At 52.6% G+C, this 25,000-nt stretch overlaps 1 protein-coding gene across 4 annotated transcripts; it reads left to right on the top strand.

Annotated features, from left to right (window-relative positions):
- The first annotated feature begins 2,145 nt into the window (after positions 1-2,145).
- LOC144938540 (phosphatidate phosphatase LPIN2-like) lies at positions 2,146-23,302 on the top strand. 4 transcript variants are annotated; one of them, XM_078866459.1, is made up of 22 exons: positions 2,146-2,468; positions 4,444-4,662; positions 5,678-5,773; positions 7,202-7,348; positions 8,551-8,768; positions 9,354-9,452; positions 9,924-10,044; positions 10,431-10,884; positions 12,445-12,600; positions 12,749-12,848; positions 13,099-13,301; positions 14,455-14,548; positions 14,690-14,759; positions 15,430-15,522; positions 16,140-16,216; positions 16,770-16,908; positions 17,474-17,622; positions 18,645-18,731; positions 18,954-19,106; positions 19,618-19,732; positions 20,175-20,278; positions 21,035-23,302. In XM_078866459.1, exons 2-22 carry the CDS (start codon positions 4,471-4,473, stop codon positions 21,192-21,194), a joined length of 3,027 nt encoding a protein of 1,008 aa, XP_078722585.1. In that variant the 5' UTR covers positions 2,146-2,468; positions 4,444-4,470; the 3' UTR covers positions 21,195-23,302. The 4 variants fall into 4 exon arrangements, with proteins under 4 accessions (XP_078722585.1, XP_078722582.1, XP_078722583.1 ...); XM_078866456.1 differs by having other exon boundaries at positions 2,147-2,468; positions 12,442-12,600; XM_078866457.1 differs by lacking the exon at positions 2,146-2,468 and adding an exon at positions 2,569-2,680 and having other exon boundaries at positions 12,442-12,600.
- The last annotated feature ends 1,698 nt before the right edge of the window (positions 23,303-25,000 follow it).

Here is a 25,000-nt window from a genome sequence, read left to right as displayed (position 1 = left end):
TGTCAGTCTCTCCTTGACCTGGCGTTGTTTCCTCCTCTGAGCAAATCTGTGAAGGTAGAAGGGCAATAAAAACAACAAATTCAGAAATTAATTTTGTACCTGTTTATCAGCTTTAACACACGTAATGGAAGGCCAATTGCTTGCTTCATTGATAGCGGATGGTACAATTGTGTTTCGCATGAGGCTTAAACGAATGCTGAACATTTGGTTTGACTCTTTCCCGAGTGAAACCCGTCAAACTTATGTGCGGATATTCTAAAATGTATATATTTTTTAAAATACAGACTCTATTATATACAGTACGTGCCAAGTTCAACTTTGTCCCCTCTTGAATATCAGAATGTGTTCCCTCAGTCACGATCGTCCACATCCATGACTGACGAATGGATGCACAACTGTCAATTCTTGTGCTGCTAAACATGACTCAAAATCTACTATCGTTGGAGAAATACTGGGTAAAATAACAACAAAACGACAAATTACCTAAATTTAAGTATGTTTTCATTACAGTACCCGTTTGTGAAAGTTACCGTCCAATTGGAGTAACCTAAAACGCGACAAAGGCAGTTTCTTCTCAGCAAGCGCAAACTCGTACATTTCACAACGTTACCATTATTAACCCAACCATCACACGAAACTAGGGAGAATGCATGCGAGAGATTGCTATTCACCGATATAGAGCTGATATTCGGTGTTTAATCGATAGATTAAACCACCCGCAAAGCAGCAAAGTTCAACGTAAATCCAAATCGCGAAATGGAGGAACAGGCTTGCCGCCTTTACACGGGCGAGTCCCCTCATTTAATTCGTATTTTTTTAAAACAAATACACACTCGCATTCACTCACAGACGGCACAAACGAAAGGTAACAATGTCAGCAATGCGTAATAAATATGTAGATATTCTAAAACAATACGCGTTGCTGAATTTTCATTTGATTTCGCGAGCGAAGGCGTCAAGAAAATGAGCGCCTTTTTGTTGTTGACCCGCCAAAAAACCTGGACTGTTCGCCCGTCACGCAGCGTTCCCTCTTCTCCTTTTTATTTAATTCAACACCACGACGCCAAAGTATTCACAACTTAACGACGGTCACCGAAACACACATCTCACTTTGTGCACTTAAAAACAACTAAATATCAAGTGTGGTTCACGGTAAGAGGTTACAAGTGGGAGCGCGGGAGCAGACACAATTTCACAATAGCTAGACATTGAAACCGGTGTCAATGTATATACCTAATCAATTCATTTGCGTTACATTTACAATCAATGTATAATGCATTCAATAATCATTTATTTTACCTCACGTTTAATCCACCACGACCAATATTCAACGATCTGCTACTGTATATATTGAAAGAATGTGGCACCAAGGCCGCGAGCAAGCCTTACGTTTATCCTAGCGGCCCTTACCGGTTTCGGGGCGAGGTTTCCCCGGGAAATGTCGGGCTCGAGGGGTCGGTCTCCGAAGTCGACGTAACGAGGCGATCTTTCTGCACAAACTTCTCAACGTGACCCGTGGGGTTGCAAATCATTCACTGCAGGCCATTGATTTAAGTAAAAAAAATAACCCCTCAAGTGTTGGGAGATAATTCAACACCGGGCAAGCCCAGAGCACAGCTGCGCGCGGGAGAAATCCGCGGGCAACTCGGAGCCTTTTAAATTTGGAGCCCTCTGAAGCCACGACTCCGCCTCCAAGCCCCACAGGCGCGTGACGTCATAAGCGGCGTATCGGCGCCATCTTGGATAGGGAAGTTGTCAAGAGCGGACGAAACCCTTCTCACAACTCTTCCCTATCCAAGATGGCCCCCCGCCCTTTTCCCTATCCAGTATGGCGCCTATACGCGGCTTCTGGTGGAGGGGGAGACAATCCTGGGCGACGTCACCGCACCCGCTCATTGCCATCGGGCGGTTGTTAAGGGGGTGGGGGGGGAACATCAACCTTAGCCAATATGGCGGATTCATATACTCGTTCGTGATTGGTTTAAACATAATTAAATAAATAAACGTGGTGCTGGGGGAGACCGCCAAGGGGGTGGGGCGCGCCGGGGGGATGGGGGGGGGCGAGAGGTTGGGGGGAGTCGCGAGAGGGTGGGGGAGGGGCCGAGAGGTTGGGAGGGCCGATAGGGGAGGGGTGAGAGGGGGGGGCAGAACTTCCGGTGGGTGACGTCATCAGGCCCAATGCGAAAAATCTCACTGCCCGAGTTTACCCCCCCGCCGCCGCTTGCCGTGATTTTTAAAACTCGCCTCTCGTGCCACGAACAAACCACCAGACACGAAACAACGAAACCGACGATGCTCTCCACTTCGATGTTCGAAGCCTCTCCTTGCCCTCCTCTCGACGTGACGCGTGAACCCACGCGTCATATGAACCCCCTTGGAGCAGCGGGGGCGTGGACGTTGTAGGACCCGGGCCTCCAGTTGTTGATCGCCCTTCAGTCGCGCGGCGGCGGCCCTCGAGTTCGCGAACGGTGACCACCACACCACCACCACCCTCACCACCCCCACCACCAACACACCGCCCCCCCACCACCCTCACCACCACCCTCACCACCACCAACACACCACCCACACCACCACCCTCACCACCAGCCTCACCCCCACCACAACACCACCCCCATCACCCCCACACCACCACATCACCACCACCACATTTTCTTGACGATCCACATGCGACGTTGAGGTACGTGCTGCCGAACGCAAGAGGGATGTTCGCTCTCTGGCCTATTCCAATTACCTTTGAAACGCATGGAGGCCGCGTGCCGTTGTTTGGGTTTTCCCTGCAGACTTGCTCATTACATTCCGTCGGGCCCAGTTCAAGACGTGCTGCGTGTGTTTGTGTGTTAAGCGTGTCGCCGTACGTATGTTTGGATATATAGCACGTTGTTGTTGTGTGTAACAGCGTAGGCTTTCACGACCGATATTCATGATAAAGGTTTTTGGGTTGTGTGTGTGTCTGTGTCTTATACGCAGCATGGCATACGGTGGGCTGCACACAATGTCGTGTGTTGACAAGTTTGGAATGCGCCAGATCTCGTTTGAACTCGCAAGCTAAGCGGGTCATGAGCCTGGACAGTGCTCACGTGTGCTTGGATCGATGGCTATGAGATGTTAACGACCTCGCCTGGTGTGCAGGCGGTCGTGGGTTCGATCCAGACCCCGACGCCTGCTGCTGTGTTTTTTGAGTTTGTGTGTCTCTCTCATCACCATCACGGTGGCTAGGAGATGTTAACTACCTCGCCTGGTGTGCAGGAGGTCGTGGGTTCGATCCCGACCCTGACGCCTGCTGCTGTATATTTGGAGTTCGTGTGTCTATCTCATCATCACGGTGGCTATGAGATGTTAACTACCTCGCCTGGTGTGCAGGAGGTCATGGGTTCGATCCCGACCCTGACGCCTGCTGCAGCTGCTGTATATTTGGAGTTTGCGTGTCTGTCTCTTCACCCCGTGGTCGCGTGGATTTTTCTCCGGGTCCTCCGGTTTTCGCCTCCATACTTAGAAGCATGCGTTTTAGACTATTTGGCTGCTATAAATTTACACACAATGAGCCACTTTGTTGAGCAATCATTTGTGGCCAGGTCGCTTCTGAAAAGAGCCAAATAGCTCGGTGGACCTTACCTGGTCAAATAATTAAAAAAAAGTATATTTTTAGAAACACTGCTCGACAATGGAATTCCCATCTTCCCTTCATCCCAAGCTGGTACAATAGTGACAACAACATTGCTCGATTCAACTCTCACCTATTACAACCTCGACAGTGATGTTTGTTGCTGACCGCTTGACATTTGGGCCTGTGTTGAGCAACTTGTGTTTTAAAATCATTATCGTGCAGCGGTTGGCATAGGCTGCCGCGGGGAAAGCAGAGATCACTTCATAAACATGAATTGTACCATGCTGTGCTCCACGCCTTCACCAACCCACAATGACCAGCGTGGTGAAGTATGGTTCAAATAGCATGTGGGAGGTGGGGGAGAGGGCTCATTTGTCGTAACATCGCATATACGTGTTAGAGTAAACAAAAGCAAAGCCTTACCGATGATGGTGTTGATGATAATGGTGTTGTTGATAGTATTTATGACATGTATTTAATTATCCAGGAAATCCAATTATCCAGGTAAGTCGGCCAATTAATGATATTTATTTCGTCGAGTGGGAGGAAACCGGAGCACTTTGAGAAAACTTACGTGTGCGAGGGGGCAACACTCTATCCCCGTACAGATGGTAAAAAACTGCGATAATTTTACTTGCTGTACTGCTTTCTCCTGGAAAGCCAGAGTATGGCATCTCCTGGATGCCCACGGAAAGGGAGTTTTACAAAATGTGTTTTGTACGGTGATCCACCAACCCTCGCTGCCTTACACAGTGCTGGATTACAGGCGTGGTGACCATTACACTTGACACTCACTGCCCTTGTGTGCGTGTGTGTGTGTGTTTGTTTCCACGCAGAAACCCACCCGGCGAGGGGGAGAGAGGATGAATTACGTGGGGCAGCTGGCGGGGCAGGTGTTCGTGACGGTCAAGGAGCTTTACCGGGGCTTGAACCCAGCCACACTGAGTGGCTGCATCGATGTGATCGTGGTGCGCCAGCCAGACGGCTCGTTGCTGTGCTCGCCTTTCCACGTGCGGTTTGGCAAGCTCGGCGTACTACGCTCCAGAGAGAAAGTGGTGCGTGTGCGCTGCGCGTTTACAAAGTGCACCTGGCCTGGCACAGGCCCCGTGGTGACGTCACCGCCACTGAGTGGCGAATGGCGGATGGTGTACGTTTACATTCATTGGTGTTTGGGGATGCTGCTGCTACCGCCACGGCTTAATGATTCGTACGCTGGACTTGCAGTGCAGGGAACTCAACACATTCGTCAATAGCAATGCCTCAAATGCCTCAAAAAGCATTGCATTTTTTCAAATACATACAAATAAGGTAATGTTCCAGTTAATGCCCTGCTTCATTGCATTTTTTTACGTCGCCTATGATATATTTTTCCTTTCAAGGCAGCGTTACTAACGAATGTATCGAGTTTGTTAATTGTGCTTTATGCACCACTGCCAATGCAGTAGCAGCAGCATCGCCAATTAATTTTCAGCACAGGAAGAGGTCACCGCTTCGGTGCTATCTCCTGAACGCGATATCTGAAGCTTCGGGGAAACTTTTTAAACGTCTTGAGATACAGCGCCTTCGTTATATAGCCTCGTGCTTTAAGAATTGCGTGACTCCAAAAATGCAATCGTCACAATTCGTAGTTAAAGGAGGCGATCGATACACATGGAAGCGACACCATGCACTGTGGGTCACGAGGAGTGGGGTTTGGGAAACGCTGCAGTGTTCTTGTTTTTTTCGGTAAAGTCACGTAGAAGGGAAAGAATAAAATAATATGAATATAAAACAATAAAAATTCTCACGACGTTTCGACTGCAACACAAGCAATCATCATCAGGTGTGAAATCCACAGCAAGAACATTTTTCTTGTGAAATCCACAGCAAGAAAATTTTCTTGCTGTGGATTTCACACCTGATGATGATTGCTTGTGTATGTTATTTTATTATTTCACTTCTACGTGACTTTACCGAAAGCACCAAGAATATGAATCCCTGCAGTCACGAAAGCTTTAAATCGAAATTTAAATGCTGCAGTGTTGCCGAGAGCTGGCCTTTGTGGATGCGTTTTGCCTTTTTGCGTTTCAGGTGGACATTGAGATTAACGGGCGTGCCGTGAACCTGCACATGAAACTCGGGGACAATGGAGAGGCGTTTTTCGTCGAGGAGACTCAAATGCAAGAGGCAAGTAAACCTTTCTAAACATTAATTTTAACACTTTCCAACTGAGGTTCAAAGCGATTATGAATTAGCGCTGTCCATTCGTCTGTGTGTAATACAGAGGTTGGGCAGGGGGGGGGTTGTTGGGAGGCATGAAACTTTACTGTTAAATTGTGTTCGCATTCGGATGTATCCTTCAGAAAATCGGCCAAATCGATCATAACATGGAGACGCTAATCAAAGGGCCCGCCACGGCATCTCAGCTGGCAAAGCCACCGTCCTCACCGCATGTCTCGTGATGACCCATGGACATGCTGCTCCTGTGTCTTTGGCTCAAGCACTATCGCTATTATCTGTAAATACTTGGAAAACATTTTGGAAAACATTACGGGATCCGGCCATATGCATAGTTTCTCTTTGCCATGTTATTTTTATTTTTTATCAATGCCAGTGAGTGACAGTATACAGATGTAAACAATATTACATGCATTGGTTTTGTTATAGTATGTGGGAGCATCGGAGGCATAATGGTAAGTGCACAGTGCTGCCAACCCCCCGGCCACTTGATTTTGATTCCCAACGATGGTTGACATCAGTGGCAAGTAATATCTGACCAGTCTTGCCCACCCCTTGATCGACCTGCACTGACTAGTCTGGTGAAGTATCGTTAAATAATGCCCAAGACTGGCGGTGCATGGGGAGCAGAGGGCATTGGTAGAGGGCATTGCAAACTACAAGTTTGTAACGAGCTGCACAATCTCCATGCATTCAGAGGCGTGGGAATCCACGGACAAGCGGAAAGGCAGCCAAAACCGGAACCAGCGATTGGGCAAACTTCCTGTCTCTGTATTCGAATATTTGGCCAACTAATTTTATTTTAGTTTTGATATTGAGTGGGAAATGAGAGGACACGCTTTTGAGCTTTTCTGAACATTGCCCAAAGATAAACATTGTCTGAACATGAACAATACATGAATATATTAAATAATATATTCATGTATTAGTGGGCTAGGCAGAAGAGGGCACTGCAGCAAAGCCAGATTGTTGTACTGTACGTATATGCTCCCACATCTCTGCTTCCCACTTCACCAACCCGCCACTGACCAGCGTGGGGAAGTATGGTCAAATAACCCCCACGACTCACGAGGCACGGGTATACCCTTAAATAACGATTTGTCCTCATGTCATTGCCCGTTGCCATTGTGCTTGTTGTTTTCACTTGGGATTGTTATTCTTATCTATTCGTACATTTTGGTTTGTGCTCGTGTTTTGGGTTGCTCACACGACGTGGCTGGCTGTTCTCAAGTTTGTTATCCAACGCTCGCGTGTCGGGTCATCGCGGTTTTGGTCTTCCCGTCCTCACGTTGCGGTTTTAGTTGTTGGGCCTTGTGCAGTTTGTTTTTTTCTGGCCCTCCTCGGTGAAGACCGTCCTCTGCTGTGCTTCTCCCGCAGAACATGGTGCCGGCTCGTCTCGTCACGTCCCCGATCCCCTGTTCGGACAGGGACGAGGGTGAGGATGATTCCGACGACATGGAGATGGAGCCGATCCTGGGAGACGAGGATGATGAAGATATTGGCAAGGTCCGAGACTTGCCGGAGGTGAGTGACACGGCGACACGACTGCAATCAGCCCGAGCTGACTTACGCCACCGGAAATGTATTATTTAACATTGCTATATATATCCATGTTTGTGTAATATTTTCTATTTCTCTTGTGACGCAGTTGTTTTTGTTGTTATTTCTGTTTGCTTCGTTGCTGCACTTTGTCCTGCTTTTGCACGTTTTGGTGACCCCGGCCACCCATGCAAGTGAGACTCATCCTGGTCACTTGAGTTCTTATCTCGTGAAACAAAATAAACTTGAAACTCCACCTCATCCAACGTACATATGAACTCGTACTATTGTGAGTCTCGCATGAGCAGAGCACAATGGAAGTTTTGACACGCTTAACAAACATCTCTTATCTCGTAGCTAGATATCGAGGCAGTGTGTCCCAGGCGGTCTGACACGGGGTTGAAGCTTTGTCAATGACAACAAGAGATTTTAAAGTGACTTCAGCCAAACCAACCTCTGGTGGTTCATTCACGATAGCTGGAGCTACGATTCCACCCCTGACATTCACTTATAGTCTTCCACGTCATCTTCGACTTTCGACTTACGTGGACTATGCGTGCACCCACGAGATAAGAGCGAATTGATTTTTGGCTCGTGTTGACAAAAGGTCATTTAAGCTTGGTGGAGTTAAAAGGAAAAACATTCGAAACGTATGTAACTATATCAAACGTAGAGTTTTTTTCTTCTTGGTTCTTTCGATAAAGTCACGTATAAAGGAAATAATAAAATAATAATTAAACATAATAGAATAATTCTCACGACGTTTCGGCCACAACGCAAGCAGCCGTCCTCAGGTGAAGAACAGGTCTGTCGGAAAGACAGTGTCTTTCAGTGTCTTTCCGACAGACCAGTGTCTTTCAGTGTCTTTCTGACAGACCTGTTCTTCACCTGAGGACGGCTGCTTGCGTTGTGGCCGAAACGTCGTGAGAATTATTTGATTATGTTTTATTTTTATTATTTTATTGTTTCCCTTCTACGTGACTTTACCGAAAGAACCAAGAAGATGAATCCCTGCAGTCACGAAAGCTTTAAATCGAAATTTAAACGTAGAGTTTCTTTACATTACAGCACGCCCAGCCACCTTAATCTCCCCGGTGCTGATGTACACGCATCGCATGACGTTCACTTGCAAGGAACAACACCCGCTGTTGTGTTTGTTCCTCCCTCCACCCCTCCCCCTTCATCAGCTGCTTGCCGGAGAGGTGGCGTCCTGCGCGAGCGTGCCGGTGCCGCTCCTATCGCCGCCCTCGGCTTCCAAGAAGCGGCGCAAGCGGCGGCGCAAGTCGAAGATGGACACGGGCGGGGGCCGCAGGGAGTCGGCTACCACCGCCTCGCACGACGGCGACATCTTTGCGATGGAGATGAACTCGGACGAGGAGGCAGCGGCCACCTCTCCTGCGCTCAGGTCTTGCTGCGCTCGTGTGCGCGGCGCCGGCCATGTCGATACTGCCGCCCCACCACCCCCATCCTCGCCACGCCCCCCACCGCAGGCCCCCCACCCCTGAATCCTTCCAACACTTAGCGTGCATTTGGGCTGATGCGGTGTCTCTTAATAACTGTCGCAGAGATGCGAACGCCGCCCCGTAGAGCACTTTAGAATAATAAAGTGTTGCCGTCGCGTCACCAACTTTTGTTGCCGCTTCGTGACGTTGCCCCTTCCCCTCGGCCGGCCGTGTGATGCAGAAGGGGGCGGAAGTAGATAAATCGCAGAACAATTCAGCGGCAACGTTTGCGGTCACCCAGTTAAACCAGAAACATGAGCCAAAGCGCAGACCTTGTCCAAACCAGTTCACTGGTGAAACACAAGACTTTTAATCTCCTGGGAAGACTTAGAGATTTCCCACGGGCAGCTTTAGCTCTTGTTTCCACTTGTAACTGTTGTTTCCGGTTGAACTTAGTGATTGCTAACATTGCCGTTGATTTGTTCTGTGATTGCGTGTTGCTGATTATTATTATTTTTGTACAAATGTTCTCTCACCACGTGCTGCAGAAACAACTCCTTCCAAGTGAATAGCGGCATGGAGACTGCGTTCTTCTCAGGTGTCCCAGTTCACCCGCATTCCGACGGCGACTGGTCCCCACTGCAGAGGTATCCACCCGTTCTCGGCAAAGATTAAGATCCTCCCTATAGCCTTAACAGACTGTTGGGGGCAAGTGCTGTTAGCGAGTAACACCTATGAATTTTGACTTAGGAATAGGGCTATTGGCCAGCTTAGGGTTAGGGTGAGGGTTAGTGACAGGTGTAGAGTTAAGCGTAAGGTTGGCCTTGGGTTTACGAGGCTTAGTGTCAGGGACAGATAGGAGTTGCATTAGGGTTAGTGACAGGCTTAGAGTTTGAGAAATGGTTAGTTTAGGTTTATGGACAAGGCTAGCATTATGGTGATAATGGTAGTTAATTGATAGTCTTTGAGTGACAGGGTTCATGGCAGGCACAAAGATAAGGTTCGGCGTAATGACTGGCGTCGGTTGAGATCCAGGGCTGTGTCTCTGCATACTCAGTCTTAGCGGTCTGTCCTCCGTCACACTGTGTGATACCTACCGCACCCCCCACCCCACACAGCCCATCCTCGCTGCGCCCCATGTCACCCAAGAGCGACTCGGAGCTCGTGTCTAAGGGGTCGGAGAACGACCTCCTCCGCAACATGCAGTGGTCCTGGGGGCAGCTGCCCGAGAGAGCGCAGGTGACTCGCGGTTGTTCCTGCTTCTGCTGCTGCTTTTGTCCCAGCAGTCTCTAGACTCTACATTGCTTAGAGGCAGCAGGGCTGGGAGACTTTGTGTGAGTGTGTGTGCGCCTGGGTGTGTGTTTATGCCTTTCGTGATGCTGGCCACCCAACCCGTTGTGTGCTGTGCCGACCTTCATAGGTGCTCGCAAGCAGCACATGCCCTTACAGTCAGTTAAAATGCTACACGGGGGATCTTTTATGCCTTTGTGTGTACGTGAGTTTGTGTGAGCATGTGTATATGCATGCAAGGCCTTCACCCAGCAGCAGTGGATAGATCGTGGCGGCTGCTGCTATCGCCACCGCTGCTGCTGATTATCGTTCACGCTCCGCCTGCCCGTCCGCAGCTGATGAGCTTGGACATGGAGGACGACGAACCCCTTGTGGTCGACATCATCGCCCCGCGCGACACCACCCACTTCCGCGTCATCTTCGAGCCGCCAAACTCCTCGGGCGACACCGACGACGACATCTTCGCGCCACCGCCACCGCCACGTGCCGAGCCTCCCGCCTTCCATCCCTCCTCCTCGCCCGACGAAGACGACCGCGAGGAGGACGACGGCGGCGGAGGAGGCGGAGATTACGGCGGCGGCACGATGTCGGCGGGCGAGGCGGAGGGGGACGCGTCGTGCTGGAACGTGCTGTGCTCGTCGCCGCCGCCGCAGCTCACCAGCCGGCCCACCGTGCGGCCCGAGACGCTGCTCAAGCCCAAAGCCTCGCCACCGGGGCGGAGGGAGTGCGGCGACGGGCGGCCCGAGGAGCCGGCCACGGCGCAGCCGGGCGGACGCACGGCAGAGAGCGGTGCGGGCGGTGTGGGCGGTGTGGGCGGTGCGGGCGTGTGTGTGCCCGCCGTGCCAAGATTGCATATGCACGCATACAGGAATATAAACTTACATCCTATATTCATACGTAGACATGTACGGCCCCTTTAGCAATCTACTGATGATGAGTTGCTTGACCACACTACAGCAATGGTGGTCAGTGTGGGTTGGTGAAGGCGGGAAGCGCATATGTGGGAGGATATATTATAATTTTTCTATAATGCAGGGGTGGAGAACGTCCGGCCTGCGGGGCGTATGAGGCCCGCAAAATCATTTGGTCTGGCCCTGCCAAGGCAACCGCAGGCGGGACTCGAAATTCAATAAATCTAGGAGCAAACCTGGAAAAGTAGTTGCGGGTAGCAACATCATCAACACCAGCTAACATCACACGCCTCACCAAAGAGAAGCAGTGCCAGCCATCACATTAGGGGCGAGTTAATTAAATGTTTGACCAAATATAACAACAGGCTAATGTTTAAGTTGATAATTTTGTATGGCCCGCGAATGATGTTATAAATATCCAAATGGCCCTTGGCAGAAACAAGGTTCCCCAGCCCTGCTATAATGGATGCTACTTTCACGGACGACTGGTATATTACATGACTTCTATGGTAGTGAAGACACAGGCGACCCCCGCACCTACCACCTCATTGGTTCCTGGACGACGGGCGCAAGTCGAGCTGTCGTAAGTCGAACCCTCGATTCCCAGAGGCGCAACATTATACATTGGGGTTCCGTTCCTGGAAACCCATTACATAACGTAAAAATACCAAAATGGACCACGAAAATAAATGAAAATAACCCTAACAAACATTTATTGTAACTGAACATGACTTTTACACACATTTATTAAATAAAAACAAACACATTTTAAAATCCTCAAGTACTTTTCTGCATGTGCATCACATTTCCTCTTCTCAGACATGGCGAAAGGCGAAATTTTTTCCAAATTTGTGGCAAATTTACAAGAAACTCTTTGGCGTTGTGAACGAGATGCGTTAGCGCAGCTGCAGGCTGTCGGGCTAGACTCGACATACCCATACGGCAGAAGAGCAAACCAGCGCCAACTGGCACTGAGTCAGCGCATGACATGCCCAGACTCGGTGCCAATAGACTCGGCGTCGGTAGCAGTCGTTAGGCGGTCGTAGATACGCGTTTTGGTCGTTACTCTGGGGGACTATAAGGCCATAAAAGCGGAGGGTCGCAAGTCAGGGGTCACCTGTGTTGATAAAACTGATGGTTCATGTTTGCAGTGCAAGGTCAGCACCGCTGCACTCTTCATCATTTTGTGCGTCTCGATAAACTCGTAACACGGTGGCCTGGTGGCTCAGAGGCCAATTGAAGGTTCTCGGAGGTAGTTCTGTGACATCCGCTTCCGTGGGCCATTCTCCATCACGAAGGGTTGCACTGCTCTGCGAGAAATCTGAATCGATTTTCCGGCTCGTGACATTGAAGTAAGTTTGGGGGCTTCCCGGGGTGGAAATAATAAATTTTTGTTGCATTACATTTTTTTCATGATGCTGTTTTTGGCGATCAGAAGCTGGCTTCATGGCACTCTCGGACCCAGCCGGATCGGTGGGGCCAGACATGGCACCCGGCGAACACCCGGAATTGGCGGCGCCGCTCCAGCCCGAGTCGATGGACGCCAACGAGACCAAAGCCCTCTCCAAGGCCGAGTCGCCCGTCCGGAAGAAAGGCACGGCCCCTTCTCTCCATTTTGTGTCAACTTCTCGTGCCCCCCCCCACCCTCCCTGTCTGAGCCGCGCAATCTTACATTTGTTGAGCGTGCTTGGAATGCCGTGATCGTGTTTGTGACCGTGTTTTGCTCGTTTGTGTTTGAAAAGAGGTGGGAAAACGCAGCCAATACCTGGGGCAGAGCGATATTTACCTGGATGAGCTTTCGAGGTTGGATCCAGTGGAAGCTGCCATGTACTTTCCCAAGAGGTAAACTGACTTTCGTCATATCGTAATCATTATCTTTCCCTTCATGTTGCTAAGTGTTATTATCATCATTATCATCTTCACTGTCATCTTAAGTTTTCATCACCATTATCTTATCAGTCATCCTCGCCACCACCACCCATCGTTATCCTATTCATTGTAAAGATCAATATCGTCATTGTCATCATCTTATCACTATCTTACTCATCGTAATTATCACCTTCCTCCCCGTGTCCGTCGTTCCGACCACCAGCGAGGGAGAGCCGTGCCCCCCAGGTCGGCCTGGCGAGGTGGCCGCCGTGCCGGCCCGCTCGCCCTCCCACTCGCCGCAGTCGGTGGGCAGCGGTGCAGCCGACAGCGGCACGGAGTGCCTGTCAGACTCGGCCCAGGGAGACGCCTCCACGGTCGCCCTGTCGCTGTGCGGGGGCCTCGCCGAGTCCTGCAACATCTCGCAGGGTGAGGCGCGCGACGGGGACACGGCTGGTGGTGGTGCTGGTGGTGGTGGTGCTGGTGGTGGTGCTGGTGGTGGTGCTGGTGGTGGTGCTGGTGGTGCTGGTGCTGGCGGTGCTGGTGGTGATCAAGGTGTTACTGATGGTGGCGTTGGTGATGATGGTGGCTCTGACGATGATGGTGGTGTTGGCAGTGCTGGTGCGGATGGTGCTGTGAGTCGTGGCAGAGGTAGTGGCAGTGGTGCTGGTCGTGTTGGTGGTGGTGTGTGGTGTTGGTGGTGATCAAGGTGTTGCTGGTGGTGGTGCTGGTGGTGGTGCTGGTGGTGGTGGTGGTGGTGGCGGTGATGGCAATGCTGGTGGTGCTGGTAGTGGTGCGAGTCATGGCAGAGGCAGTTTCGATCGTGGCGTTGGTGCTGGCAGTGCTGGCGGTGCTGGTGCTGTTGGTACTGCTGGTGCTGGTGCTGGTGGTGATCAAGGTGTTGCTGGTGGTGGCGCTGGTGGTGATGGTGGTGCTGACGATGATAGTGGTGCTGCAGTGCTGGTGCTGATGGTGCTGTGAGTCGTGGCAGAGGTAGTGGCAGTAGTGGCGGTGGTGCTGGTCGTGCTGGTGGTGGTGTGTGGCCGACATAGTTAGCGCATTGTGCAACCCGAATTATATTCCCACTCACTGTCAACATAGGTGACATATGAACCAGTCCTGACCTTCGGTCAACTCTTCTTTAAAAATGAGTACCTGGTGTGGTGTGTAAACATCGTCACTGGGGAGACAAAGACGGCCGGCGTGGTGCTCGCCACCCACCCCCTCGTACTGTACCGGCCTTCATAGGTGCTCGCTCGCAGCACTTGCTCCAACAGCCTGTGTAGGCTATACGGGAGCTCTTTGGTGCATGGCGCATGGCACTTCGTCGTGGCTGAGCTATACATAGCATCTAAATGCGACCGCGTCTCAAGATCCTGTGTTCACACAGTGGATGTTATGCGTGGGAGATACAAAGCCAAGTCGGTCATCGGCAGAGGCGAAAAGGCCTTGAGGCTGGACTTGAATGGGGGCAGGCGTTTGACAGCGCGGATGTTTGTTGGACCTAAAGTGACCGGGTGATGATTCGCCGTTGAAGTTGTGTGGGGCGGGGTGTCGTGGTACCCGTGCGCCTCCCTTGCAGAGAAGTTCGAGGCTCACAGGGTCTCCTTCCAGCAGTTCCTCGAGAACCCGGCTCTCATCGACGACCTCAACCTCGTGGTGCTCATTGGAAACAAGTAGGCCGTGCACGGCGTTTTATTTCGCAAGCGTCCCGTGTTTTACAATCCACCGTCGTAGCAGGTGGCACACCAGTGGCGTGCGCCTGTGTTTCTACGAGCCCCGGCCTGTGCGTGACGGATGTGTCCCCGTGTCTGTAGGTATTACAACTGGGCAGTGGCTGCACCGATGCTCTTGTCCATGCAGGCGTTCCACAAGCCCCTGCCAAAGGTACCAGGCCTCAAGAGGCAGGTGTTGCGTCGCTGGGTTTCCGTGATCGGTGAACACAGGGGCACGCGCGGAGGACCCTAGAAATTTCAGTTATTTAACGATTACGCTAGATTACCCACTAAAGCCTTGCCGAGTCTCATGACTCACTTTTCAGGAGGGTCCTGCTCAGTTATTTTTGGGTTGACAGCTTGGGAGGTTCGGAATAGAACACAGCCAGAGAAGGGTGGGAGACGTGGGTGCAGGATGCAGGAGGATAGGGTAAAAACAACAACAAAAACTTGGAAGTGTGGATTATAATGTATTTGAATCTGGGGCCCTGAGAAAATTAGGACATTTGAAGAACGTTAGCAAATCATGAATTGACAATCGACGAAAGATAACTTTTTTCTTCGTAAGCATCAAGCACCGAGCGTGTCCTCAGGCAGTCGAACGCATCGACATAAACCGATTTCTACATGGACATCCCTTTCGCAAATCCACTGCTGGATGAGGGCCTCCCCACCCCGTGCGGCTCGTGGGGTTTACTTGACCATACTTGACCACGCCGGTCAGTCGGCACGACTTTCGGAGCCTAATAACGACGCGGCAGCAGGTTCCGCAGCGCTGGCACCGTAGCCGACTTCAACCGATGTGACGGCGCGGGTGGTTTGGCGCTGTCGTTTGCCTGCAGCTGGCGGTGGAGGCCCTGATGAAGGAGAAGATGCCCAAGAAGAGCAATCGGTGGTGGTTCTCGTGGCGTCGCAGAGACAACTCGGCCAAGGCGGTGAGGCCGCACGCGCTCACGCCCCGGCCCTCCACGGCACAGTCGGCTCGTTTAGAAGCCGTCGGTTTGATGTTGATGAGATTATAAAACAAGACGGCCGGCTTATCGGCGGTGTGATCACGCCCCCCCTGTCAAATCGTGACCGTAACGACGATAAATGACGACGACACCTTCGTCAAATTGGTTTTTTTATTTCACCAGGTACGGGCCCACTGACCAATGTAGTAGCTCTTTTTCGGAAGTGACTCGGCTATCATAAATGAGAGCTCAACGAAGTCGCTTGTCACGTGGACAAATGCATGTTTCTAATCCGCTGCTGGATGAATGCTTCGCCACGCCGTGTCAATCGTTGGAGTTGCACTAGACCGTACACCGTGCTGGTCAGTGTTGGTTAAATTGGGGGGCGTGGTGGTGGTGGCAAGATAACAGTCGTAGCCGTGGTTGGGCATCGACCTCTGGTCTCTGGGTTTGTAGCGCGACGCGCAAATAACTGCACCGCCGCTTACCCACTGATTTACTACCAGTGGTGACATTTTAACGAATGAATGAAGGAATAAACAAATGTTCAATCTTTTCGACAAACCCTCGGTGCTTCCTGCCCCCTCCCCCCCTCGCAGGAAGGGAAGAGGGAGCAGCTGCAGCCGGATAGTGGACTGAGCGGAGAGCAGTCGGGACAGTCTGACACGGGGATCCGGTGAGGCCCTGGCCCGTCACGGAACAACGGCATCCACGCTCTCCCCGCCCCCTCGTTTCACCCTCCCCTTTAACCCCCCCTCTAACCCCCCCCCCTCTAACCCCCCCTCTAACCCCCCCTCTAACCCCCCCTCGTCTAACCCCCCCCCTCGTCTAACCCCCCCCCTCGTCTAACCCTCTCATCATCTCACCCCCCCTCGTCGAACCCGCTGTTACTTCACTACCTCATCCAACCACCCCTGCCGGAGTCATCGCCTCTCATCTTGACACCCCTCGACTATGTACGGATGTATGTTGAACTTCTTTAGCACTGTACATCGCCAACGGTGCTAATCCGAGGTGCGGAGGAAGGAAAACAAACTACACACACAAACCAGTTCTAAAGAAATCTAGATGATGATTTAAAATTGCACAGCTCCAGCGGCTTCCTAATAATATCGGAAGGCAGAGCGTTCTCGACGGCCGCAGAAGCGCATCTGAAAGCGCCGCGCTGCAGTGACTCACCGCTTCTCATCTTCTCACCTCTTCGCCGCCGCCCCCTCCCCCCACCGCAGGCTGCAGGACGACGAGTCGTCGTCGTCGTCGAGTGAAGACGAGGAGCTGGGCCCGGTGCCACGCGCCGTGCCGCTGCTGGAAAGGGAGCCCCACGTGACCGCGTTCCGCAAGTCCCTGCGCCTCTCCTCCGAGCAAATTGTACGTGGGTCCCTCCCCGCACTTCCCCCCCCCCACCATACGTGTCCCCCCCCCCATGGAGCTCGGTTGCTACCTCGAGCGTCTTCCAGGTCGCCATTGTTAGGCCGCAGAAGGATGGCACCCCACCGGTAGTATCCACAGCCATAGCGAGGAGCTTTATCGGATGTGGTGTGCCGGGCTGCGGAAATTGTTTCCGGGTAGGCCACGCGGGCAAACGTGGCAGAAATGAATGCCCGGTTGGCGGTGGTTGCCCCAAGTGTCGGCTGGCACGACAGGAGGGGTGCTGCTGTTTTAGTAATGTGGGGGAATGTGGGGGGCCTTAACTGACTTGGGGGTCTGTGGGGGGGCGAGGAGTGCGGCGGGTGGGGGAGTCGGAGCCAGGACGAGGGCTGATGCGGCAGCGCAGGCGTTACGAGTAGGAGACAGTCGGTGGCTACCATGAAGAGGAGCTACATCTGGGGATTTGGGGCACAGGGGCAGCTCTAACAGCAGCGAGGCAGCGATGGCACGGTGCGCCGACCTCTTGACCCTGGCCCACGGCTGACCGGCCGGCCGGCGTGTGCAGGCTCAGCTGCAGCTGAAGGAAGGCCCCAACACGGTGAGCTTCAGCGTGACCACGCAGTACCAGGGCACCTGCCGCTGCGAGGGAACCATCTACCTGTGGAATTGGAACGACAAAATCATCATCTCCGACATCGACGGCACCATCACCAAGTGAGCGACGCATGCGCACCGTGGATTTTTGGATTAAAAAATACAATAAATAGTTTTTAACATTTTCCGCCCGTAGTTATCCTGGTCGCGCTGTCGTTACGAGATGGAGTGTCCATTTGGGTGGCCCACAGCAATGTCACCCGCCGTCTTGGGGGCGGTGACACGGCCCAGTGGTAGCGTGTTTGCCACTTGTTGCACGGGTTTACAGTTCGAATCCAGCGTTTGCCCTGGTTAATTCTCTGCGGTCGTATTAACCGTAAACATCCTACACGTTATCTGCCTCACAGTGGATGTGCCTGTGTCATGGTTAAATTTTCCACATTTAAAATTTTACTTGCAAATTATTAACTTTTGATGAGACACATCATTCTTCGCTCCTGCTGTGAATACTCGGCCTTTCCGGGATTAAACAATCGCGTTCGGGAATGGCCCACGGAAGCGGACAAGGCAGAGTTTACATCCCTGAGGGCCACGGTAGGGGGCAGCACTTTCCCTTACAGGAGACGGTGCGCTGGTGACAGCCGGCGTGCTTCACCACTCTCGTCAGCCTGTACCTCGCGGCCCTCTTACATTTGTCTTAGGGTAAATTTCTGCAGGGAATTTCCAAAGCCCCCTCCATTTGGTGTATGAGAGAGAATGTTAAAGGCCTCGTTGCATCATGCAGTGTGCGACCGTGGTCATCCAGAACAAAGACCGTACAACGTTTCATGACGCAATGCTCCGATCCACAAATACGAAGGAGACATCGCAGGCATTCGCTCCGCTGCTCCTAACGCGGTTATCTGGCTTGAGCACCTGAATATGAAATTGTAGTTGTTGCTCAAAATCTATATCAGCCATACCAAATAACAAATCTCTGACGATGTCAGTTAAATCGTTTACAGTTATCGAGACCTCGTCTGCAATCGGAGAAGAGGCCTGTGCACTGGACAGGGTAGAAGGATATTGAACGATGATCCTGGCCCTAAGTCAGGGGAACTCGAAAATGTGGTCATTTACAAGAGTTGCTTTTTTTTTCGCAGGTCGGACGCGCTGGGGCAGATCCTACCGACGCTCGGCAAAGACTGGACGCAGCAGGGAATCGCCAAACTCTACCACGAAATCCACAAGTACGCGGACTGCCGCGCACACCCACACCCTCGATTCTCACACCACCGAGTTCCCAGCGCCAGCGTCACATCGCCGACTCGCGCACTAGACCAGGCGAATATCTGTCCCCCGCCGGCAACGATTAACCGTTAATTCCGCATAGGAACCGATATTCGGGAATGTTATTTCCCATTCCGTATCTTCGAATGCCGTCATGTTTTATGGCTCCGTCGGCTCCGCAGGAACGGGTACAAGTTTCTGTACTGCTCTGCGCGCGCGATCGGCATGGCGGGAATGACGCGCGGCTACCTCAACTGGGTGAAGGAGAAGGGGACGGAGCTGCCCCGCGGCCCGCTGCTGCTTGCGCCCAGCAGCCTGCTTCTCGCCTTCCACCGGTGAGCACTCAACCGTTCGCTCGCTCAAACTCTCGCCCGCTCGTGTGCTCGTTCTCTCGCGCGCTCATTCCAGGGGTCATCCACCCGCTGAGTGGCTCACTCACGCAGTCATTTGCTCGCCCACTTATTCACCCATTCACTTAATAGCTCACCTACCCACTTACCTGTTCACATATTCGATCAACCGCTCAGTCATACGTCTGTTCGGTAAACCGCTCGCCCACATGCTCATCTGTTAATCCATTGAATGAACTGCCCGCTCGCTCGCTCGCCTGCTCGACTGCTTACTCAATCACTCACCCATGCACTCACCTTCTCACTCGCTCGTCCGCTCGCCTACCCAATTTGCCCGCTGACTCGATCATTCGCCCACCCACTCGCCTGCTAACCTTTTCACCCACCCGTCTACTCGCCCCCTTTCCCGATGGCTCATCGACCGCTCGCACGCTCGGGGCGTCCACTCGCTCGCATATATGCACCGTGCACTCGTTGTGCCTGGCTTCCCCTGCAGGGAGGTTATCGAGAAGAAACCAGAGAAGTTCAAGATCCAGTGTCTGGCGGACATCAAGCACCTCTTCAGTCCGCACTCCGAACCGTTCTACGCCGCGTTCGGCAACAAGACCAACGTAAGTGCCCGGCTCCCGCACGGCGGTTTGCACATGACGATGGCCGAGTGACCATCGCCAGTATCGTCGGTGCCTCTCTATCGATGCGTCCTGCAAATTCAAATGAAAACGACGCTCCACTGGCGATATTTGTGTGTGTATGGGGAGCGGTAGTGCTGCAACGGTTAACGCGCTGCGCTACGAACCCGGCGACCGAGGTTCGATTCACGCTCGTGACCAACACCAGTGACGATTATCTGAACTGGTCATGGGGCTCCCCTAAGTCGACTCAGCCTCAAATGTGTGTGGCGTTGGCCACCCATCCCCTTGTGTGCTGTGCCGGCCTTCATAGGCGCTCGCGAACAGCGCTTCCCCCAACAGTCTGTTACAGGCTATAGCAGGGGATGTTTGTCTTTGTGCTCACGTGTGTGTGTGTGTGCGCGTGTGTTTCTGCACGACACAGGACGTGTTCGCGTACAAGCAGGTGGGGGTTCCAGAGAACCACATCTTCACCGTCAACCCAAAGGGGGAGCTCATCCAGGAGCACAGCAAGGGCCACAAATCCTCGTGAGTTGGTGGTGGGGGGGGGCACGGTGATGTTGATAGGGGCAACTCGATTCAAACGTCAGTAATATTTAGTTTTTTGTTAACATTATCTAGAGTCAGCGCATTGCTTCCTTCTGCTAAGGCCGTTTAGTTGTTGCAAAGCCGATATTCATCAACCAAGGTGGACAGGAGGTCGTGGGTTTGAGCCCCACCCTGACACCTGTATATTTAGAGTTTGCATGCCTTTCCCCATGGTCACGTGGATTTTTTTCCGGGTCCTCCAGTTTTCCCCTCCACATTTAGATTCAACGTCTGGTTGCTATACATTTCCACACGACGATAAGCCACTTCATTGAGCCATCATTTGCGACCGCCAGAGCCATATAGCTCCGTGGGCCTCACCTGGAAAATGAAAATTGTTTTTCTCGCGCGCGCGTGTGTGCGTGCGTGCGTTGCAGGTACAATGGGGAGCGGTAGTGTAGCGGTTAGCGCTCTGCGCTATGAACCTGGCGAACCGGGTTCGATTCCCGCTTACGGCTTACACTAGTGACGATTATCTGAACCGGTCCTGGGCCTCCCCTAGGTCGACTCAGCCTTAAATGGGTACCTGGTGCGGTGTGTAAACATCGCCACTGGGGAGACAAAGGCGGCCGGGCGTGATGCTGGCCACCCACCCCCTCGTTCGTGTACCGTTCCGGCCCTTCATAGGTGCTCGTTAACAGCACTTGCCCCTACAGTCTGTTAAGGCTACACGGGGGATCTTTATCTTTGTTGCAGGTACACCCGCCTGGGCGAGCTGGTGGAGCACGTGTTCCCGCTCCGCCACCGCGAGTCCACCGCCGCTTTCCCGTGCGCCGAGCGCTACAGCGACTTCACCTTCTGGCGGGAGCCCATTCACGATTGCCTCCCGGAGTGCCCACCGCCCGAGGAACCGTGACAGCGGACCCCAAAAACACCCCACCCCCCCCACCCCCCCCTCCAAACCGTGCGTGTACGTGAGCGGTGGGGGGGGGCAGCGCCGGCTTGTGATGCCGCCGGCGACTCTCGAGTCCGATTCGCCAGCGGCTAAGAGCAGTGGCGAGCGATATCCGGGACAGGTGCTCCCCCTCCCCCACGACCCCGGCCCTCCCCTAGGTCAACTTCGCCTTAAAAATAAGCACCTGCTGCATTGTTGAAAAACATCGGCAATGGGGAAAGGAAGGCGGCCGGGCCGTGGTGCTGGGCCACACCGCCCCTTCCTGTGCCGTTCTGGCCTTAACAGGCGCTCGCTAACTAGTAAAGGCTATACGGGGGGCGGGGGGGTGCGGGGGGGCGGGGGGGTGCGGGGGGGCGGGGGTGGGGGACCTTTTGTCAGTCCGCTGCAGGGCCTCCCCCCACGCTCGCCCGGTAACAACAGTAATTGAGCAATACAGGTAACAGCAAAGCACAGGGTAACATGGTAACAGCCAACAGACGCAAGCAATGAGAACTCGATCGAGTCGAGCGCGTCGCCGCTTGTTGTCGTTGCGGAGGTTTGCGGTTCGAATCGAGCGGCCGCCCTGGTCGACGCTGCCGCGGTGTGCATTACCCATATAAATACTCTCGCACGCGCACGCCAGCTCCACCGCGGACATTGCAAAGATCCCGGGACGTCGTTAGCGAGGGTAGGGCCTTCGTTTGCCCGCGTGAGGGTCCGAATTTGCCAATATTTTTTTATTACTTTCAAAGTTACCGAATTGCGTAAAACCACATTGCAACGTCGCCCGCTACTGGCCGACTATACTCGCGTGTGAGAGGTAGCGCCACCCTCATCGCCTTGCGCTATTAGAATGGTGAGAACAACTTTCCATGACTAATCATTAATGTACAGTGAAACAATACGAATGAGTCCGTGAAAATTTGACTTAAAATCGTGACCCTGAATCCTAATAATTTAGCAAACGGGAGGGGGGGAAGAGGGAGGTAAATCGATGCTCACAAGGGGTGGAACAATTCGTCGGACGCGTCGATTCGTCGCGATGAATCGTTGGGTTTCGGAGTCACGATTAAAGAGTCGATTCTTCGGTGGCACCCATGGTGGCTGGACGGTGTCCTGTGAAATAATTACAACAATTACGAATTGAAAAAAAAAACATCTATTCGTAAGAACGCACTTGATGATTCAGTGCGGGCATCGCGAGTTTCGGAATCGACATTCATCGATATTAACTTTGGCCTACGGCTAACTGCACCCATGTCGGAAATGACGCACTCAGACGGGGGGGGGGGGGAGGGGTCTGCAATGAAAATACTGTAACTAAAAAAGAGGCAAAAAAGATGTCGAATTCGGTACAATTTCAAGAGCCGCTATGCACTTGAATTACGAGATGGTGAGTCCTCATTGAGTAACGGTGTCACGAAGCAGGTTCTTGAAAAGAGCCGTCGGTTGCCGACCGCCTGCACTAAGGTCATCGGCACATCGCAGCAGGGGCAGCAGCGACAGCAGCAGCTTTGTGATGCAGTCACTGCTTTCCCTCGACCTCACATACTGGAAAGTGTTGGCACGTATGTGCCCGCGTGTGCAATGTAGGAGCTTTGTTTAGCTTTTAGTTTAAACGACTTTCGGAACGGGTCGCCGTTAAAGGCCGAGGCCGTTGCAGTTCGATCGAAATCGGCGCGTCAAGATTTTCTCGTGCAGCTTGCCCTGCAGTGCCTCATCTTTCTCAAGAGAGCGTGCGTTGTTTCGGACCAAATGCGAGACGCGAGAGGGGGGGGTGGGGTGAACAGTTTGAGCACACGTATGTTTGTCATAAAAGGACGCTGGATGTAACGCTGCCGCTGCGTCGGATGTTACTTTGCGTTGGCATCGAGGGCGTCGTAGGATTTCTTCCACTCATTGCCGTTTGTTAGTTTTTGTTTTTTAAAATATATATATGTAAAACTTAATTTTTTTGGAAAGCGTCGTTCATCGGCCAAATGAGTCGTCACGTCACGGTCGGTGAACTGCCGTTATATTTCAGTTGATGCATCGCCTTGTTTGTGTTGCCTCTTCTTCCATGCCGAAATACATGATACCACATTTCGTCATTTTCTGCGTGTGCGCCTGCGTGTGCGCCTGCGTGTGCGCCTGCGTGTGCGCCTGCGTGTGCGCCTGCGTGTGCGCCTGCGTGTGCGCCTGCGTGTGCGCCTGCGTGTGCGCCTGCGTGTGCGCCTGCGTGTGCGCCTGCGTGTGCGCCTGCGTGTGCGCCTGCGTGTGCGTGCGGCAGTGGGGAGCGGTGGTGGAGCGGTGAGCGTGCGGCACTACGAACCCGCAGCCAGAGTTCGGTTCCCGCTCACGCCCAACACCGGTGATGATTATTGGAACCGGTCCTGGGCCTCCCCTAGATTGACTCGGCCTCAAATGAGTACCTGGTGCGATGTGTAAACATTGCCACTAAGGAGACAAAGGCGGCCGGGCGTTGTGCTGGCCACCCACCCCCTCGTGTGTCGTCCCAACTTCATAGGTGCTCGTTAGCAGCACTTGCCCCAACAGTCTGTTAAGGCTATACGGGGGAATGTGTGTCTTCATCTTTCTGCGTGTGTGAACCGACTAATTATCATTATGCATTTAACCGCTGACTCGTCTAACAATGGTTACCCCAAACCTGTGCCACGGTGCCAATGACGTTATACAAATCCCGTCGCACACAATAACAACCGCCATTCGCCACTATGTGGTGGTTATGTCGCCACTAAGTGGTGGTTATGTCGCCACTAAGTGGTGGTTACGTCACCACGGCGCTTGTGCCAGGCTACGTGCACGTTGAGGTCACGTGAAGTGTCGAACGCCCACTGGCATGAGGTCACGGGGCAGGCCCAGGTGCCACAGGTCGACTGACTGAGATGACTGGCTGAGATGACTGGCTGATGTGCCACCTGTGCCCCCTACTGTGCCAACTTGCTGTGCTTTAGCCACCCGGTGCTCGGCTCGTTGTTGTGAGTGTCGCTCCTCTGCCCTCTGTTGTTGTTGGAGGGCGACTGCCTCCAACTGCCAAGTAACATCCTTCACGAGCCTCCTCAACAGAGGCCGATCACAAACAACAACAATAGCCATTCGTCCCTAAGTGGCGGTGACGTCACCACGATGCTTGTGCCAGGCTACGTGCACCTTGAGGCCACGTGAAGTGTCGAACGCCCGCTGGCAGGAGGTCACGGGGCAGACCCAGATGCCACAGGTCGACTGAGACGACTGGCTGATGCACCACCTGTGCCCCCTACTGTGCCAACTTGCTAACAACACAACTGATGCACATTTTATTTTTAAACACGGGAGAAAAGAGCGTATCAGTGCGGAGAATACGACGACTCTTCCTCTTTCAATTATTCCTGGGCCACAAAGTGGCCTGATCTGGTCCTTTCTCGATTGAATAACATCTGTCTAACCTAAATACACTGCGCTTAAGCTCTGCAATAATACTTTACACTGGACCTAAATATGTCTTCATATATATACGCAAATATACATACATAGAACTTTAAATATGTAACGTACAAACAAAAAAGCCTTCGTGACGATGTGCGTTTGACCTTTGTGGTCCTAAATACGTGGATGGTTTGACTCTGTTGTGGTGCGGACTTTCTTATCCACCTTTTACCCGCCAACTTCTGAGGTCACGTGGTAGCGTTCACTTGCGCGTTTCATCGCAGCGATGGTCATCAAGTCCTTGGTTGTGTCGCGTTGTGTGCGAGTGTGCACGCTCCCCACGTGTCTGCTACCCGACTCCACATCGCTAACGGTTAAATAAA

This window comes from Lampetra fluviatilis, chromosome 22 (genome assembly GCF_964198595.1).
Source record: "Lampetra fluviatilis chromosome 22, kcLamFluv1.1, whole genome shotgun sequence".
NCBI classification, from domain to species: Eukaryota; Metazoa; Chordata; class Hyperoartia; order Petromyzontiformes; family Petromyzontidae; genus Lampetra; species Lampetra fluviatilis.
Note: the sequence above shows the minus strand (reverse complement) of the source record. Positions and strands in the feature narration are given on the sequence as shown.